We start from the raw sequence: 19660 nt of genomic DNA, 5'->3' as shown, positions 1-19660 counted from the left end.
GCACTTCAGGGCCCAGCTGAGCAGCACACTGCTGCCCTGCTCACTTCTTGGCCAGAGGCTGCACAACCCAGCTGAAGGACATAAGGTTTTGCACCCTAAAAGCTAACAGAATCCAGCCAACATCAGGACTGGCAAACTCAAACCTTGCTAGCTCCCTCTCGCAGCTCCAAGCAGGCTGCAGCTGAGGGAAGGAGTCTGAGGCTGCACATGAGCACCAAAACATTGTGAGACACATGCAACCAGTCCTTCAAAGTCTCTTCAGAGGTGTTCCATGGGGAACCACTGTGTCAGAATGCTTTAGAAGCAAGAATAAGCAGTACTGATCTGCTTGTCAGCACCAGCTGACACAAGAAGCCACTCTGTGCCTTCAAGGCAAGGTTTTCTGGAGGTTGGCAGTGCTGGACACACAACAGAGCTGTTCACTCTTGCCACTGTCAGACAATCAAAGCCAGACTGCAAAGGCACTGCTGGTGTCAGGACCACAACTGGACACACACTCCGTGCCTGAGTGACTTGTGCACAGGTCTGAACAAAAGTAGCCCCAAAGGAAAGCTTGGCAGAGCCTAGCAGCTACAGTGAGAGGAGTCCAGGAGCTTCCAAGCCCTTCTGGGCTTCTCATGCTATTCAGAAAGGTGAAAGAGCTGTTTCACAACAGCAATTCCTCCCCAGAAATTGCAGTTTGGAGGAGGGTCAGAGATCACAGGAAAGCTCATCAGCAGGGAACACATCGGGAAGACATCTCTCTGCTTCTGCAGAACACAGCTGTCCTTCAACAAGCAAGAGCAGACTGCCAGCTCAGGAGCACTGCAGAGAGAGACTGCCACTCCTGAGAGGCAGCAGAGTGAAAGCAGGGTCAGCCTGAGGGCAAGAGAGACTAAGCTCCTTAAATGCCTTGGGAGCTCAGATTAGTTCTGAGGCACTGAGGCAGGGAGGGCAGCACACACAAGTCAGCTGGGCACGGAGAAGGCAGAACAAGACAGCCAGCACTCAAGGATCCGAGGTACAAGAGAGCAGCAAAAACTGCAAAGAGGACATCCAGTAGGGGAAGAGCAGTCAGGAGATGTCCTTTTGGCCACAGGTCAATGACTTTGTATCTAAATTGTACCTAAAACTCAATGAACTCCAGCACAGGAGGTTCCAGCTCAGCATGAGGAGGAACTTCTTCCCTGGGAGAGTCCCAGAGCCCTGGAGTAGGCTGCCCAGAGAGGTTGTGGAGTCTCCTCTGGAGCCTTCCCAGCCTCATCTGGATGTGTTCTGTGTGACCTGTGCTGGGTTCTCTGCTCCTGCTCTGGCAGGGGGCTTGGATCCTGATCTCCTGAGGTCCCTTCCAACCCCTAACATCCTGTGAATTGAAGAGTGTAATCAAATGAGGGGAGTGAAGCTGGAAAAGGCAAAGGACACATAGGACACAACACACTGACAAGCACAAACACAGCCCTGCCTAGAAGATACTCTGCACTTGGCCACCTGAGCTGGGAACAATTACTAAAGGACAGGAGGAAAAGCCAGAGGCTACTATCCCAGGTACATATTCACATAATAAAATGCACTCAACAGCCACAGGCCCAGGCTCAACACTGGTGTGAAACCTCTCCCTGGGGGCATGTACTCCACTCCCAGGAATGGATGGGATATTGAGGACTGGAGATCGTTCACAAGCACACAGAGGACACTGGAACTGCAAATCTGGCCAAATCAACCACCCAGGGCAGTGCTGGGAACAGCCCTGAGATTTCCAGGGGCACATCACTTATCTGCACATGGCCCAGCAGCAATTCTCCACCAATGTGAGCACCTCCCCTACGAAGAGAGGCTGAGAGCCCTGGGGCTGTTTAGTCTGGAGAAGACAGAGGGGATCTGATCAATGCCTACCAGTATCTGATGGGTGGGGGGCCAGGGGAGGGGCCAAGCTCTCTTGGGTGGTGCACAGCAATAAGCCAGGGACCAATGGAGACAAAGTGGAACAGAGAAGGGTTCAGCTCAACATCAGGAGAAACTTCTTTGGTGTGAGGGTGCCAGAGCCCTGGAGCAGGCTGCCCAGGGGGGCTGTGGAGTCTCCTTCTGGGGAGCCTTTCCAACCCCATGGATTGGATGCATTCCTGTGCAGCCTGCCCTGGGTGATGCTGCTCTGGCAGGGGGGTGGTGACCCCTGGAGGTCCCTTCCAACCTCTAACACTCTGTGATTCTGAGAACTAGGTGTTCTGGCTTGCAACCCTTGCTGATCCACAGGCTGCAGATCAGAGAACTCTAGCATCACACCTTCCTCTCTGCATCAAACAAACAAGGCCATGGTGGTGCCCAATTCAGTGCCATCTGCCATGCAACACAAGGGCAGCCAGAGCCACCTGACTGGAAGGTAAAATCCAGCCTGCAGTTTGTTGAGGGATCTCATACCAAGGCTGTAGCAAGGTGGAGGCTTGGCCTCTTCTCCCAGGTAACAAGTGAAACCATCAGAGAAAATGGCCTCAAGCTGCCCCAGGGGAGGTTTAGATTGGGCATTAGGAAAAACATCTTCACTGACAAGGTCACTGGCACAGGCTGCCCAGGGAAGTGGGGGAGTCACCATCCCTGAAGGGGTTCAAAAGACATTTGGATGAGGAGCTCAGGGACACGGACTAACAACTGCGTGCACAGAGACGTTAGGTTATGGCTCACTCGATGACCTTAAGGTCTTTTCCATCCAGGAGATTCCATGACCTTCCAGGTCTGCTTTTGCAGGCAGCTGTGACGCTCATGCTTACCTCAGAGCACCTCAGCGCTCCTCCTGCTCTACCTCAGCCACCAGGTAAGTTTGGGTTAACACCTGTGGACACGTCCTGGCTGGCCTGAGCCAGCGTAACTAATGCAACACTCACCCCGACAAAGGGAATGAACTTCTGCGAGGATTCTTCGTCAGGGCTAAAGGCAAAGAGAAAAGAGTGGTTAAGAGCTTGCTGCCACAGGCTGCTCCCTCCACGTGTTGCATTCAGGCATGCAGCAGGGACGGGCAGGATGCAAGCGCCAGTCCAAGGTCTCCTCTCAGCACGCTCAGAGTCCGCAGGGGTGGGGAGGAGCAGGCGGCCTGCGGCACATCCCCGGGGCCGGGGCGGGAAGGTCTCTTCCTCCCTCCCTCAGGCCGGACAGAGAAACATGCTTTGCCGGCACGCAGTCACCACACACACGGGCTCCTACTGCGGGGCACGGACGTGTGCCAGCACCACGACACCACGGGCAGGGCGCGCGTTGCTTACTCACCGCCGCGGCGCTGCACGCACGGCCTTCCCGCGTCCCACCTGCCGAGCCCCGGGCCATGCCCTGCTCATCCTGGCACCCTACAGCAGTTAGCCTGCCACGGGGGTTACAAGCCGTGACACGTGGTTACTCGGGCAGCACCGGCCACGGGCACACACACACACACCCCCTGCCCGCGGGCTCCCTGCTGCTGCCAGCCGGGGGGCGCCGGGCAGGACACCGACTCCAGACCAGCGCACAGCCAGGCCGAGGAGAACACAAAGCACACCGTGCCCCAGCAACGCCTGAAGAGGACACCGCACACGTTTGGACGGCAGGAAGGCGGCGCCCTCCACCCCCGCACTGGCCCTGCCCGGCGTTCGGAAGGCAGAGGGCGGGGAAGGCCCAGCAAGGGATGCCACGGTCACACCGAGCAGGAACCAGGGAGAGACTCCAGAGAGACACAAAAAGGGGAAGGACCTGAAGGAGGAGGAAGGCAGGCTGGGAGAGCCTGCAGAGCCACTGCTTCCTTCAAGGGGGACACATGAAGACAGACCCACAGGATGAGGAAAGGGCTGCAGCGCACAGCTCGGCAGCAGCAGGGACTGCACAGGCAGGACACACAACGGCTCTCGGTGCTCAGGCACAGGAAGCAGGTAGGAAGCAGACAAACACTGAGACTTCTCATGTTTCTCGTCTGTTTTTAACCCCTCAGCACAATGTGCAGGGGGAAACCACTCAGCATCACCTCCCCCCAGGAAAGCAAAGCAGGTATTCCTGTGCTCCTCCCGGGCACAGATCCCGAGTGCACCAAATGCCCAAAGGTTGCCAACAGCTGTGTGATCAGCACGGGCTGGACAGCCTCCTCTAAGCCCTGTGAAAAGAATGGCACAGAACATGACTCAGCCAGAGCTCCCTCCTGCTCCCAGAGTGTGCTTTTGCAAATAGCCTCTCTCTTTGGCTCAGCTCTGCTTATCCACCTCCAAGCAAAAGCCAGGGGCCTTGCTCCCTCTTCCTACCTCCCAGCCCCAGGTGCTGCACCTTCCTTCTCCCTGCAGAAGCCCACACTAAGATGACCAAGTTCCTGATCCTGTGCTGGAAGGCAGAAAGGTCACATCTTGCCAAACAAGGCAAATAAATCTCCTCAGAACACAGCATGGCCAAGTCCAGTTCACCAAGGGAAACCAGAAACCCACAGAGCTGCTGGGAGGATCGCAGAACAGAGGCTCAGCTCTCTTCAGCTGAGAAGCAGGCAGAAGAGAGTGCTGCTGGCCCAGCAAGGGCAGTCTCCTTGTCACCCAGAAAGTGGTGAAGCTTTGCTCCAAGTTCTCAGACAAGCAATCCCAGCCCAACTCCAGCAGAGAACTCATTCTTGCTCCTCCTGGGAGCTCAGACTCCCAGAGAGGAGAGCTCTGGGGCAATTCTGAAACACATCATTTGCTTGGTTCACCATTATTCACAGCTCACAGCGATGCAGACTGCTCCTGCAGCCATCCAGCTGCATCCCAGCTCAGCCAGGGTAGTCCCATCATGAGTCCTCGTGGGAACTGGGATCTTGCACATGTGCCTCCAAAAATGCAGCTGATCATGACAGCTGCTCCTCATGTGGATGGAACAAAAGCTGAGGTGACCCTGCTTGTTCTCCTCTTCCATGCTGATTCCTCATTCTTGTCCTTCAGGATCCCAAAGCATTCATCCAGAGTCCTTTCACCTCGACAGCAGCTTCTCCTCCTCCTCCCACAGCCCTGCCACTACAGCACTGCCTGTGCCTGTAAAGGCAGCTCCCCTTTATCACCTGGGCTGCACAGATCCCCAGGCTGCAGAGCTTTTAGCCTCTGTGGTGATGAGCAAGGCACTGGCTTTGCTCACAGGGCTTCTGAAGGCCCTGGCATCTCAGCTCTGATTTAGAGTCAGACCTGATCCTGCTTGGGGATTTTTCACAGTGTTATTGATACTTCATCTCTGCTCAAGAGAAATCAGTAATTCCCACATGCTGGAGGGAAAAAACCCAACCCCAAACCACAAACCAGACCTATGCAGGGAGGCTCAGAAGAAAATCTTCATGGGGAACAGGGAGCTGTTCGGGTTTTGCTTGGGCAAAATCCATCCACCTGCAGCCAGTCTTTCAAAGGCAAACTGCCCAGGAATGGACTTGCAGGCTCCCTCCCTAGCCCAAGGAATGGATTCAGCTGGAACAAAGACATATAGCTAGATTTATAAGATCTAGGACTCTTAGGAAAGAGAGGGTGCCACATCACCAGGAGTCACCCACCTGACAAAGGGAAGGAGTAAGCTACAAAGCTGTCAGATGTTGCAGCAAGAGGGACTGAATCATCCCTTCGAGCAGCCATGCCAGTGGAAGGCCAGTAGCCTTGGAGGAAGATTCTAAGCACCCCAGGACAGGTTCAAATGAAGCCACACACCTGTGATTTCCCAGCAGGTCTCAGGCACTACTACAGGCAAGACTTGCAGGGGGCAACAGGGAGGAGGGAGCTTTTATCACTGAAGGACTAGCAGGCCTCTAAGCCACCTCAGGCCGAGCACCACCACCGACTCTCCAAGGCTCACACCTGGTAAGAAGCATCTGTCCTTCCCACTGGGCAACTGCAGCTGGCTGCTGCCTAACACTGCCCCAGCTCCACCAAGTCTCCAGTGGTCAAATCACACAAAGGAACAAAGCGACACCGCGTCCCCAGGACACATCAGATGAGTCACCTCCCCATGGAACACCCATCCAGCACCCCTCATGCTCCTACAGCAGGCTGAACGATCTCAGCAGGACATCCTGAATTCCTTGGCCTTGACTCTCCCCTGCTGCACTGCTCTGGGTAAGGGGCACAAGGAAGCTCCTGTTAACATTTCTACCATGGGCACTGCTGAGCCAGAGGTGGGACTGGCTCCATCTTCACCACCTGTCTTCATGTTCAGCAGCTGCTGCAGGTGTGTTTTAGAAGCAGCACTTGGAGAAACGACCTGGGCTCTGCCAAGCCATTGCCCTGCAGAGCCTCAGAGACACACAGCAGGCAGCCTGCAGCATTACCCTGCCCCCTAGCACTCAGGAACCTCTGACCCAAGGCACTTGTACTCCAGGGAGCAAGGGCTGGGGAAGTGCTGTACAACATACAAGAGTGCAGAGCTTTTAGCCAAGGTGTACCTAGGTAGGAAATGACTCAACCTTCACCCTGAAAAGCAAGCAGTGCTTGTATTTCCAACAGCCAAGCTGCTCCCCAGAGCTGGGGGGGCTGTCCAGAAGCCACATGGCATGAGCTGTGCTGGACACTGAATTACAGTGGGTGACACCAGCCCGAGGTCACAGAACTGCTGAGCGATCCAGCTCCACTGGGAATGAGTGTCTGCCCAATCTCAGATCCCAAATGCCATCAGCTTTCACTCCAGACAGCAAAGCAGAGAGATAGCCACATGGATGATGCACCCCTGCTAGTGAGAGGCACAGCTCTGCCACCATGGCCTCGGCTCCCCGGATGCTGCCCGGACTGCAGTGTTTCTTGACAACTCAGCAGCCATTAACTGTCCCAGTGCTTACCAAGTCAGTCACCCAGTGTAAGGCAGAGGAGCTGAAATGGCAATTCATTTCCTTCCTGCACCCCTCCCCCAGCCAGCCCCCTTCATTTCAGGTAAGGTCAGCAGATGCTCCCAAAGAAGGGGCCAAAGCTCTGGCACTGCTGCAGCCACCACAGGCAGCACATGCGCCAGCCCCTCGCCACGACAGACAGAACAGGGGCACAGGAAGGACAGCAGAGGTGAGATAGGGATAGCTGGCAAGAGAGTTACAAAGCAGCTCATCACAGACAGCTATGTCCCAAAGCCTGGCCTGGCTTTCCTTGGACCACTAGGGCTTGTTTAACAGAGCAGATGCTACGGTACTGGGAGATTGCTCGTGAGGAATTTGTAGGTAGTGCTGCTGTTGCTACAGGGACCACTGCCTTGGGAGTTGGCCCTGGAGAAGCCATTCACCTCTGGCCTGGAGTGAGAGGGAGCTGCAGGAACTTTGTGAAATGAGGACAAAATGAAGAATGCCCAATAATCACCATTGGAAGCAGGGGACCCTGCAGGGCAAGGGGGTTTTGGAGGCAGCTCAGAGAGCACAGCTCCGCTGCTGGCATCTCTCCGTCTCCTTAAGCTCAGCTAAGTCCCTTACCTTTGAGCTAGCCTGCCAGTAACAGACTAGCCCTCCATTTTTTGATTACAGGGAGAATGTTTCCTGGTCTGCACTTTGGACACTACACATCTGAACCCCACCCAGGGCCACCTACAGCACTGCAGTTCCAACAGATGAGACCTGAAAGGCCTCTGCTCAGTCCTGATCCTTTCAGAGCTGCACTATATCCTCTGATGGCTAGCAAGAAGGGAAGGAAAAACAGCATCTTACCTTCTCCATGGTTTACTGCTCAAAGCTACTCTCTCAATAACCCCTTCATTCCCACTCAGTCTACATCCTGAGAACCCACAGGTGTGGTCCAAAGGCAGAGCTGCCATTTCTACAATGCCTTCTGCCAGCAGGAGCCATGGCTTCAAAGCAGCGAGCAGAGTTTGACCTAAAACACAAACTGTGCTTCCCAGACCTGCAAGAACTGTTAAACAAGGCACAGAAGACCAGTTCATGGGGGAAAAGAGAGAGGAGGTGGGAAAGGGAACCTAAAGGGGGTTGATACCTTATGGTAAAATCAAAATGAAAGCTCTTTTTCCTTTTCAGAAAGCAACCAAAGAAAAAGACAAATATGTTATTAGAATTGCAACCAAGTGAAGCATTCATTCAGATAGTGCTGATGGAAACCATCTCTGTGGTGCTTTGCACAGTACCCTCCCCAGGCTGCTGCCAGTGTCAGAGAGCTGCATTGGTGAGGAAAGCCACGTGGGGAGACACCTGCCCATCACTGCAAGGGAGAGCTTGCTCCTCTAGCTCACTCTCCTGTTGGCTCATGGGGTGCTTGGCTCAAGGTTTAAGTAACTTCAAAGCAGACACAGAGCTCCTAAGAGACTGCAGCCAAGGGCAGGAGTCTGACTAAAGTCTCATCAACTTCTCCTCCAAGTAAGCTCTGCAGGGTTTAAGCCTGACACACCTGTCAAGAGGTTCAGGCACAGCACTGCCAAGTCCAAAATCCCTGTACCCAAAGGGGTCAGACCAGCTTGGTAAAGGGGTCCTGCTCACTGCTGGGAGGGCTAAGTCCATGTGCTGCAGATGTTCTTTACCAAGTACCAAAATGACCTTTCTAGGCACATTAGAAACTCAGCATGATGTGTGCTCATTGCTTCCCAGCCTTGTGGGCTAAGACCAAATGTAGTGTAGATTCTGATGACAAAAATGAACCTGTAACAGAATGGAGAAGGCAGTGCAGAGCAGTGCATAACCCAGCAGCTGAAGGGTGCCAAGAAAGAAAAAGGCAGCTCTCAGAAGGGGCTCACTCTGCACTAGGAGTCTCCAAACTCCTTGTCCTAAGTCTTCACACACAGAAAAACAGCAACAAAGATTGAAGCTCAGAGTTTCAAGCAACCTGTGGCTGTCCAAACCTCACCTTTACCAGGTTAGCACTAGAGAAGTTCACAAACACATGAGGAGAGGACATCCTTTTTCATGGACTAGTCAGGCTGCACTTACTCTCCCCTAGGAGTGCCTGAAGGATGGGCTTCAAATTTCACTGCATCATTTCCACAAAGCAAGGCAGAGCAGACAGGAATGGCAAAGCAACACACAGGGAGCCTTTCCAAAGAGAGGGGGAGAAGTCACTCTGCCCCCAGCTTTCATCCCTCCCGGTTCTTATGCAAAGGAGGGACCAAGGAGGGATGCTCATGGGCCAAAAAAGAAAGGTCAGCTGTAACTTGAGAAGGGCAGTAATTAACAGCTGACATCATTCACACCTCGTAGGAGATTTGTAGTCCTTCTCTGAGGAAGACCCAGAGCTGAATGCTTGCCCTGCTCTCAGAAACTGGGATGTGAGTGGGAGTCTGTTATTCTCTGTGCATCAGAAACGATGCATCACTGCCCTCCAGTGACATTACTCCTCTTCCTGGACCATGGCCACAGGAGGCTCTACAGCCTTGGGAATCTTGTTCTCAGACCCCAGCCATCCCTCCTACAGGCTGCTTACCCCTCAAGAGAAGTGGAAGTAAGTCCTGGTGAACATCAGGCTTCCCCACTAGGAGACCTGGTAGCCTGCAGCTGCCAGTCAATGAGGACTTTGACTCTCCTGTGAGCAGCTCTGCTATTCACACTCCAAAAAGAAAGGGTTTCAGTTTGCTCAACACTGGTGCAGAATGGCCAGGTCTCATCAAGGCACTCTGGGGGGAACTGTCACAGGCCAGTCTTACACATCTAAGGGCTCTGCAGTAAGAGATCTCTGGACTCTCAGCAGCCATAATCTGTCCATCCCTACCCTGCCTAGTCCTCACCTCCCCAAACCTTTCATATCTCTGTTTACAGCAACCACACAGCTGTAGACTCCCTGTTACCTAAGCAGGACATATTGCTGGGGGCAGGCTACTGGAAGGCTCCCAAGGTGGTTGCACTTTGGAGTGATTTTAAGACTGCTAGCACATGAGATGAGAAAAGCACTTTGCTTTCAATCCAAGGCTTGCTCTGGATGGTCAGTATTAGGTCAGTGACTTACCTTTTCTGCTTGTATGTCAGCATTGCTTCAGCAATGGGCAACTGGTGTGCACAGTTTGCCCCTGCTATGTACTGCGTTATCCGGGAGACAACGTCAGGTGCTTCTGGAACTGCAGCAGAACACAGAGAGAAGGTAACTTCACTTGCTTCTCAGGTCACCACCAGCACTGCCCTCCACTTGCTCAGCCAAGCACCTGATGGTACCCAGCCAGCTACACCTGAGCTGCATCTTCCAAAGGAAGCTCTGCAGCCTGCCCCAGAGCATTGTAAAGCTGACTGAGCAAAAGCTCAGAGAAAGCCAAGGCAACAGCAGTGGGGAGCTGCAGGTTCCTGTACCCAGCACTACTGACTGAAGTGCTGTGGTTATTTTGTCTTTCTTTGCCCAGAGTCAGCTTCAGACTTTTTGGCTCCTTGACTATAGGTAGCTCCTGAAGGAAGTGCCAAGCCATCTCTTCCAGGGCCTGGGCAAGCTGCTCTGCTCCCACCAGCATTTGAGTTCCCTGATTTCCTAATGAGCTCATGGCTTTGCTGAGTGAACTGAGAAGACTGAGAGCTGTGCAAGGGCAGGAAGAGCACAAAGATCCCACATCCAGCACCGAGGATGCTTCAGATCTGAGAGAGTTTGATTCAAGGCAACGAAAAGACATCACCGAGATGCCTTCTGCATCGCTTGGGTTTCGAGCCAAGAGCTTCCCTCTGTGAGACGAAGGGAACACAAGTGACCTTCATCAGGCATCACCACACTTTAAGGTGCACTCTAACCCAGGCTCTTTGTATCTAACAGAGAGCTGTGAGCAGCTGTGATTCTCTGCCACACCTTCTTATGCCATCAGGGGCTTTCTGAGCAGTTCTCACTGCACAGATGAAGTGGAGAATCCACAAGGTCTGGGCAGCACAGAAAGGAGGCTGTGTTTTCCTCACAGCATGCAGGCAAAGAAAGAAGGGCTGCAGCATAGCCAGCTAAAGAACAGATAGGGTTCTTGAGCTGGATTTCTATAGCTAATGAAGTATTTCTACCTCAGAAACACAAATCAAGTCTGTATTTACATCTGCCAGTTCCAGACACCTGTTCTGCCATGAGCCTAGAATCAAGGGAAAGCATAGGCTGAGTCACACTAAGGCATCTCTAGTCTGGCTTCCTGCTTCAAGGAGAGCTCCCTTCACCTTCACAACAGGCTTTGTTCAGCCAAGTTCCCCTCTGCTGCAGAGAGCTCTGAACAATCACCTGCGAAGAAGTCTCACCCTGCCTTCTCCTCTAACAGTCAGATGACTTTCAGAAGCAATCTGGGAGCCTCCAGCAGGCATCCTGCAAGTCCAACAGGAGAACCACACTTCCCCACCCTCACAGTGCTCCAGAAACTCCCAGGCTTGTTTCTTTCTTCCTTGGGAAATTCCTGTATGAGATATGCTGCCATGAGAGCATCCCTCCTTGGGCAAGGTCAAGACTTCCTGCAGGCCTAGATGTCAGATGCAAATCCTCCTTTCTACTGTTTCTTTCCATTCTTGCAGGCCAGATGGAGACATTGCCAGCATTGTTTTCAGCAGATTAGTACTTTCACCACACTGTAAGGTTTTGTCCTGGCCTCAAACACACTCAGATCTAAAGAGGAACTTGTTGGTTTGACCTAGGGCAGCTCCCACATGTTACAGCCCTGGTGAAGAACAAAATTCTTTTGTAAGGAGCAAGAGCCTGCCCAGTAGGCTTCAGAAATGTCAAGGTTCTGCTCATGCACAACTAATGGAAGTTAATCTTCCCCCAGTCTCCACTTGTCCAAATCCTTCAAGGGCTGGAGAGCCTCCAAAGGCCAAAGAGAGAGGTCTACTAACCTTGGTAGTGAGACCTCCACATCACAGAACAAAGCTGAGAGCTAGGTAAAAACAGTGACTCAGAGGCAGCTAAGTGCCTCTGGGAGCCAACAACTGTTAGCAAACCACCTCGTGGAGGACACAGAAAGGTCACCATCTGAAAAGGGAATGTGGTAGGGTGAGAGGAAAAGAGGAGCAACAACATTTGTCTGCTTCCTCTTGTATTTACTTGACCTTTGTTGAAATGACTCACTCAGGCCTTTCCATGTGGTCTTACCAGTGGTCTGTGCTTCAAGTTTGTTGAACAGGTCTCTCCAGGCTAGATCTTGGAAGAAGTTGTTGTATCTATAATCTACAGACCCCAGATACTTGGCCACTGGATGAGAGCCTAAGAAAGAAAGGAAAGCGTGACAGTTTTCTTCCCATCCCTGCCCATGTGTGTTTTATCTGTAAGAGACTCAAGTCCACAATCAAAGCTGCACTTAGACACCCCAGGAATAAATCTCTTCCATTACAACCAAGTCATTTACTCCACTTGATCTCCTCAGAGAGGCTGCTTCAGCACCACTGGTACCTTCCACTGATACCTTCCCCCTCCCTCACCCTGCCAAATGGAATTTTTGAAGGCCAAAGACAACTGGACAGGGAAACTGCTGAAGACATCAATCATTTGGAGCACTGAGGCCCTATGGCTTTCCACCTCAGCATCTCAGTGGTGCAAGTGGCTTTCCCAGCAGCCCTTCCTACCCCCCAGGCTGCACTGTGTGCACTGCATCCAGGTCATCTCTGCCAAGAGGAGTCAGAGCCCTTCCTCTGAGCACCACTCACACACCACAGCTGGTTTGCAGTGCTCAGAAAAGGCAGTCCCCCCCCCCAGGGAAAAACCACCCCAGGAGGATTGTTTAATCGGTGGAGAAGGGCTGTAAGTTCAATCAACAAGCTGAAATTAAATCCAGAAGGCAGAGTCCAAGTCCCTGGGTGCTCCAGCTGAGCCTTATGGCTCCTCTAGGAGCATGGAAAGACTTCCTTAAGAAGTTTGTGTGCCCAGCCTCCTGCCCTGCATCGAAATCTGGCTTCACCCTTCTGCTGGGCAGGAGAGGGAAGGCATTTTCATGACAAACACTGCCCTGGGGCCTTCATTTTAGGCCGCAGGCGTCCCAAAACCAGACATTGTCCTCTTGAAACCACTTCTCCAGTCTTTCAGCACAGGAGGCAAGTCATGCTCAGCAGGAGTTTGTACATTCACAACCAGCCATGAAGTGGTCTCACAGTTCCTCTTAATCAGCTTATTTTTAGCCTTCCTGCATACCAGATTCTCCCATCAAGCCACACTTCTGGAGACTGCAACAGCTGAGTCATCAGCTGGTAACTGGTAACTGACAACTCCTTCCAAGAAGGCCTTAGTTGCTTAACTACAGTCAGCATCCTCCAGTGCAGCTGGCAGTGGAAAACATCCACTGTCTTTTCTCAGTCCTCCAAACCAGTGCTGATTTCCAAACTTCCAAGGAAGGTTCAGGCAGAAGGAATCTCTGAGCTCCCCTTGGTGTCATAGAACCACAGAACAGTCTGGGTTGGAAGGGACCTCCAAAGCTCATCCAGTCCAACCCCCCTGCAGCCAGCAGGGACATCCCCAACTAGATCAGGTTGCCCAGAGCCCTGTCCAGCCTCACCTTGAATATCTCCAGGCCCCAGCCACCAACCTGGGCAACCTGTTCCAGTGTTCCACCAGCCTCATAGTCAAGAGTTCTTGATATCCAATCTCAATCTGCCCTTCTCTAGTTTGAAGCCATTGCCTTTGGTCCTGTCCCTGCAGGCCTTTGCAAACAGTCTCTCTCCATCCTTCCTGGAGCCCCTTTCAGGTACTGGCAGGCTGCTATGAGGTCTCCCCAGAGACTTCCACTCCCCAGTGGAGTTTCAAGCAGCAGAGAGGGAAGAGCTCCATGGACTGGAGAAGCTTTTCCATGTGCTGAGAAAGCACACTGCACACAGCAGATGCAGTTGGAAACAAGGACTAAGTGGAGGCTCTCCCAAGATATTCTATCCATAGGAGCTAAATAAAGGGCTAAAATAAACCCCAAACAGCCAAAATAATCCCAGCCTTTTTTCCCTTCCCTATGACATTTGCCACTTTTCTGTTGTCCACACACTGATTGGGACATCAAAAGAGTCTTTCAGCCATGGAGTCAGGAGGACTGCATCTGCCAGCATGGATGCTCACTAAGCTGCTCTGTTGACAAACCACTGCAGGTTGACTCTTCTGCCACTGCAGAGCCTAGTTAGTGGACTACAAAGCCACAGTAAACCTTAGAACAAACTCCACCATCCCCACCTTGAAGGTCCTGCTAACAGCAGAAAGTCTTTTCCTTTAAGACACTTGTGGCACAGTCACCATTCTGTCTTTGGTGCCTTTTCAGTTGTCAGACAAGAGAGGTTGCTCCTCAATCACTTTAATGAAGTGCCAGAAAGCTGGCCAGAAATAAGCCCTTGATCCCATCAGGAAGCTCTGCAGACTTCTCTGTTAGGAAAGTTTCTATATTTGAAGTACACTTTAAAAGCCTTCACGGTTCTGAGGCAGCTCCATTACCAAAGGGCTTTGTTCTGTTGCCTCAATCACCACAGAAAGGTCTGATACTAGAGAAAAAGGCAACACCCAGCCCCACACTTTTTTGTCCTTCACTTTCCAGAGGGAATACTTGCAGGTCATCCAAAATTGCAGGCCAGAAAATCTCCTGCTGAGGCCAGGAGACAGCTTGTGAGGACCCAAGTTCTCAGTCACACAGACTCTCATTTGAAGCACACTGGACCTTGCAGAATTCTTTCTCCCTTGTTTGTACCCCTGAAGGGTTCTCTCTCCTCTTCCTGCCAGCCACTTTGGAAAGTGAATGCCTGCCTTACAAAAGGATCTCTCTTCCTCTGCCCTTGTCATTGACTTCTGCAAATCCCACCACTGAACTGACAGCCTAACCCCACTGCTCCTGATGTGGGGCAGCAGCTTCTGACTCCTGCAGCAACTACCACCAGCTGGTCCAAAACCTTGAAGACCAATACCAACAAAAAGTGCTTTTCAAGTTTACTTTTGCCTACACCCCCAAGTGCCCTGTTCACACAAGCCAAGCCTTGGACCAGACAAGCTTTGCCATCACATCCTTACAAGAGATGCCCCTGCACACATACAGAAATGACTGCCTGCCTCCCCAGGCCTCACTGCTACCACATTCCTCATGAGCCCTGATGCTATTTACCAGTCCACTCTACGTGCCCCAGCACAAGCAATCCAAGCTGGGTACCTTTCCAGTCAGGCAGACCTCTGGAGCTGCTGGGAGGGCAGCAGAGATAAGGTGCTGGAAAACTGAGGGGAAAATCCAAGCAGAACAGCACATAAAGGCCAAAAGATTCATGTCATTGGAGTAATTTAAACTCTCAGCAGTTTCAGAGAGTTATTCACCCCGGCCTCCTGCATCAACATTTTGTGTGTCAGCCCCAGAGAGGCCTCAGCAGCCACTGCTCAGGGAGACACAGTGCCCAATAAACCCAGGGTTTCAGCCAGGGAAAGGGCTTCCAGAACACCATTCTGTGCATCCACTCTGCCATCACAAAAAGGTAAGCAAGAGCCCCCCTGGACAGGGGAGGAAGTAGTGAACCCCTTGCTTCAAAAGGAGGTTTCACAAGCAGACTCTGCATCCAGAGTGTGAAGCTGAGCTCCACTCAGGCAAGAGCAACGTTGCACAGTGCTATGGCAGCTTGACATTTGCCTCCCTGACCCGCCAGCGCCCCAGCCCAAGCTTCCAGGAGGGCTCCTCCTGAGGGAACACATCCCATCTAAGCCATTCATCTCTCTAGGAAGAGAAGTTGTTCCTCATTTACCTAAAGGGATGATCAGAAACCTCATGTAGCCAAGCCAGTCTGGGGTTTTGTGAGACAGCTGCTCTACAAAGAGCCTCAGGACAGCACTGAGGTAATTCTGGGCTCCAGCCACGGCGATTTTAATCGGGTTTGGAGGCTGTGAGTTGCAGTTACAGCTGGACAGGAGAGGAAAAAGGAGACATATTTGTCATAGTGCTTCCAAACAGCAGTCTCAGAAAGGAGAGCTCACTCAATACACAGGGCAATATCACAATCATTATCAGTAGCTTAAAGCATTCAGTCATAAATGCAACATGGTTCACTATTTCCTCCATTGCTCTCCTTGCTCCTCCTTCTTTCACACATTTTGGTAACCTAAAGGGCTGTACTCAGCTAGCTGGGTCAGGATGTACCTGCTGCAACTAACTGCTGTGTCAGCCCTCAGCAAGCACCCAAGGGATGCCTTGAGGAACTAATCTGGGAATTACTGGAGCAGGTGGGGGACAAGAGCTACTCAAAACCCTATCAGCTGTGTAGGATTTGCTGGTTGTTAGATGTGACCCACGAGGCAGTCTCCAAAGCAGAATCTTTTAGCAGTCAGATGTGGATGGAAGGAGACTTTGTACCCCCACACACGGCAGAGCAGCCACAACTCCGCGGCGCTGGGGAGCGCTGAAGAGCTGCGCAGCTCTGACCTCCGGAGAGTGACTGGGCAGAAGCACTGGAAGGGAGAAGTGTTTCTCAGCTACTGGATGGCACAGGAGCTGTGAGGCTTTCAAAGCTGAGACTCAAACAAGACAAGCAAGGTGAGAACTCACTATCTCTGTATCCTGGAGACAATCGTGCTGAAAGCTGCCTGAATGTCGGCCGAGGAGCACGTGCAGACCACTGGCAGGGTGTGCTTCTGCAGGACATCTGACAGGTACTGAGGAGAGAACAGCACATTTCACAGCCCTTTTGGGCACAGTCAGTCACAAGAAGAAACCCTGCCTTCCCCAGCCTCCTAGGTGTGGGCACGCTGCCCATGCCCAGTTCACAGCCATGGGGCTGTTTGCCACAGACCTCATCCCTGTGCCAAAGGAAAGCTCTTCCTCCAGGGAAATGGAACCACTGCAGCTTCCTGACAAACACAGCACTGACAGCTCCACGACAGCAGGGGTTCTAGGGCCTCACAGAGCAGCAGCAGCAGGCCACTAGCCCAGCAGATGGCACTGGGTAAGAGCAGATGCTGTCTGCTCACCTGCTTCTGGACCTGCAGCTGCAGCTCTGATTGCCAAAGGACTTCAAGAAATGCAATGTTCTGCCCACACCCCAACAAAAGGGAAGGGTGCTGCCAGCACGTGTTCCTCACCAGGGACTGCTGCCTCTCCATGTAGCTAATGGGAAACAACTCACCCCTGGGCTGTACACAGACAGAATGCTGAGAGGACTCAGCAATTACCTCACACCTTCAAATTCTGCACCACTAACCTATTACACCCCAGCCAATGCTACCTTCATCTCCTCTGATACTGCAGCCACAAGATCCTAAAGCTACCAGAAAATGACCTAGACTGCTTTCTGTCCACCTCCAGAAGGCATTTCCCTGTCTTGCAAGCAGAGGGAAGCTGCAGCTAGTCCCTCAGCTGGGATTCTTGCCCTCTCAGAAACTGTGACACCAGCTCTTCCAGAAGCAGAAAGCCAAAACAGAGAAAGTAACTCCTTGAGCCTGGCACAAGTTCTGCAGGCAGCAGTCACCCAGCACAAGCTTGTTGGTCCTCTTCCACACATACTGTACTGCTTTCTCAGACTAAGGTTCTGAAAGGAGCAAAATTTGTCCCAAATCCATAGCAAACCAACCCATGCTGGCAGTGTAAGAAAGCACTGCTCAGGGTGTGACTCAGGGTGACACACCTGCAGTCAGGAACCACAAGTGTGCAGGCAACACAGCTGACCTGTGTTCTCCACCCTGTCCCTAGAAATCTCAGCCTAAATTACAGGTCGATCCTCCCTGCTTCCTCCGTCCCAGTTTTGCACTGGAGCCTTCTTCCCAACTGTGGCAGAGCCTGGCCATCCTCAGGGTAGTGCTAACCAGAGGGAATGGTATTTTGTAGAAGAGAAAAAGCCTCCATGGAAAGAGGCAGGGAGGCAAAGCTTTGCAAGATCCACAGCACCTCCTGGTCAAAGCAAATCCAATCTGTAGGCACCGACCACTCAGTACGCTGCCAGCCCCCACGCACCACCACTGCTCTTCCAACCAAGCAGTGGAACCTACTTGGTTAGTGGTAGAGCTCAAGGCCTGTCCATTCCTGAGGAGGAACAGTGAAGGAGAACTGTGCTTCAGGTACCATCTCCTGCCTTTACCTGGCCTTGCCAGTCAGAAGTATTGACAAGAATAATGTTTTCTGGCAGCTGGTCATCAGAAACCAGGATGTGATTTAGTTGGTCATACACTGTTTTCCTGGGGATCTGGAAAGAGAGAGAAGAGAACAGCAAGAGATGTCAGCTCCAGTTGCCAATCCACCAGCTTGAGCTCTTGCAATTCATGAGGGCTGGCTGTGTAAGGCTGGCCAGTGCTTGGTCACTCCATCAGCCAAGGCATGCTAGCAGCTGCACTGGCTGCTGGGACTGACATTGAGCAGCTTCTTCAACACTGTAGTGTTCTGCAGCCTGCTCTGTTAGCCACCTTGGCTCTGCTGGCCATTACTCCTCCTGCCATGCATTGTTGCTTGCATCACTCTATATCCACTAAGTGGCCACAAAGAGTAATTCTGGAGTCAGAGAAGCCTGCAAAAGTCTCCTTCAGGGAGAGAATGAAGCGAGTCCTGCAGCTACCTAAAGCCTTAGGCAGTCCCCTCTTGCAATCCCTGGCAGCTCACCTGATTGCAGAGGAGCAGTTCCTCAACACATTCCTATTCCTGTCTCATCATAAACAATCTGTCCCAGTGTCTGCAGTTCATGGCAGGGTGACAGAGCTGTCACAGCCCAGCAGCCCGGGTGGCTGACAACTACCAGCCTAGGCTAACTCCCTCCTTCCTGATGGGCTGCAGGCACCAGGTCCTTTCCAGCAGGAATGGCACTCAGCCCATGAGGAGGTAGTTGGAAAAGAGGATAAACCAGGAGTGCCTGGAGAGAGCAACCTTGTCCCCACCTGCAGGTGATGCCTGGTGTCTGGGGAGCGCTCGTTGTCCAGGCTGTTGGCTCTCTCGTTCTGCGGCCTCACCGGCTGCCTCTCCTTCAGCGACGTGCTCCTGCCGCGCCGCCCCGTCTGCTTCCCCTCGCACCTGCTGCACAGAGCACTGCACTCCAGAGCTGCCTCACCAGACACATGCCCCCAAACCCCCTGCCACCCAGCCTGCCAGCCTCCACGAGGGGACCGCAGGCGCCGGGGAGCTGTGCCTGCAGACCTGAGCTCATCCTGCCCCTGCGGAGCACAGGGCTCGGCTGCAGAGCGTGCTCCCAGCCCTCCCAGGCAGACTGCAGCAGCCCCTGCTAAGACCCACACCACCATCCTGCTCTTGCTACACCAGCATAGCAGGATCCAGTCCCACAAACTGCAGGCTCACACCCAAAAGCAGCACAGGAATACCTCTTCAGCAGAAAAGCTATTTGATTGCAACCCATGGGAGAAACTCTCTGGTGGGGCTGCTGAAGCCCACATTCACTACCCTGCTTGGGAAGGTTCAAGAGGCAGTAAGTCAGATTTGACAACCACCTTTAAGGCTAATGCCTGCATCAGTGTGGACTTTGCAGCAGTATCTCTGAGCAAGTAGCTTCCAGGTTTTATAAAAGCTTCCCTGGATATGGAGCAGGTACAAGAAGAGAGAGAGGAGCAACCTCAGAGCAGTGCTGCCCTTCCAGGCTCTGAGTGCTCATGCATCAAGTGCTCAGGGTCCATCACTCCAGGGCCTGAACACCAGAAGGGTCTCCTTGCAGCCAGTGGCCTAAAGCCCTCCTGAGCAAATGCTGGCTAGCTGCCCATGGCTCCCTGAGCAGCCTGCAGCAGGCACAGTCTGTGTCACCTGGTGGATGGGATGATGAGGGACTCGGTCTTAGTGATCTTCCCACTGGGTGGAAGCTTCTCAACAAACACATCTGGAGTGGGCAGCTCAGCTTCCTGGGCCTCAGCTTGCTGGTTAGACTCCTGCAAAAGCACAGGGAACACAGTGATCAGGACAAACCCTCACCTCTGTCTCA

At 52.7% G+C, this 19660-nt stretch overlaps 1 protein-coding gene across 11 annotated transcripts in view; it reads right to left on the bottom strand.

Annotated features, from left to right (window-relative positions):
* Positions 1-19660, bottom strand: part of PACS2 (phosphofurin acidic cluster sorting protein 2) — an 82342-nt gene that overhangs the window by 9920 nt on the left and 52762 nt on the right. For 5 of the 11 annotated variants that reach the window (XM_054165071.1, XM_054165073.1, XM_054165074.1 and 2 more), the window contains exons 12-20: positions 19486-19607; positions 18615-18750; positions 17828-17932; positions 16303-16409; positions 15506-15660; positions 11919-12029; positions 9837-9945; positions 7884-7916; positions 2856-2898 (exon numbers count right to left, since the gene is read on the bottom strand). In XM_054165071.1, coding sequence (XP_054021046.1) covers positions 2856-2898; positions 7884-7916; positions 9837-9945; positions 11919-12029; positions 15506-15660; positions 16303-16409; positions 17828-17932; positions 18615-18750; positions 19486-19607 — 921 coding nt within the window. The remainder of the gene's footprint in view (positions 1-2855; positions 2899-7883; positions 7917-9836; positions 9946-11918; positions 12030-15505; positions 15661-16302; positions 16410-17827; positions 17933-18614; positions 18751-19485; positions 19608-19660) is intronic. The other 6 variants (XM_054165077.1, XM_054165078.1, XM_054165081.1 and 3 more) reach the window with 3 other exon arrangements.

This window comes from Dryobates pubescens, chromosome 11, assembly GCF_014839835.1.
Source record: "Dryobates pubescens isolate bDryPub1 chromosome 11, bDryPub1.pri, whole genome shotgun sequence".
Lineage (NCBI taxonomy): Eukaryota > Metazoa > Chordata > Aves > Piciformes > Picidae > Dryobates > Dryobates pubescens.
The sequence above is the reverse complement of the archived record's forward strand: the minus strand, read 5'-3'. Positions and strand labels throughout refer to the sequence as shown.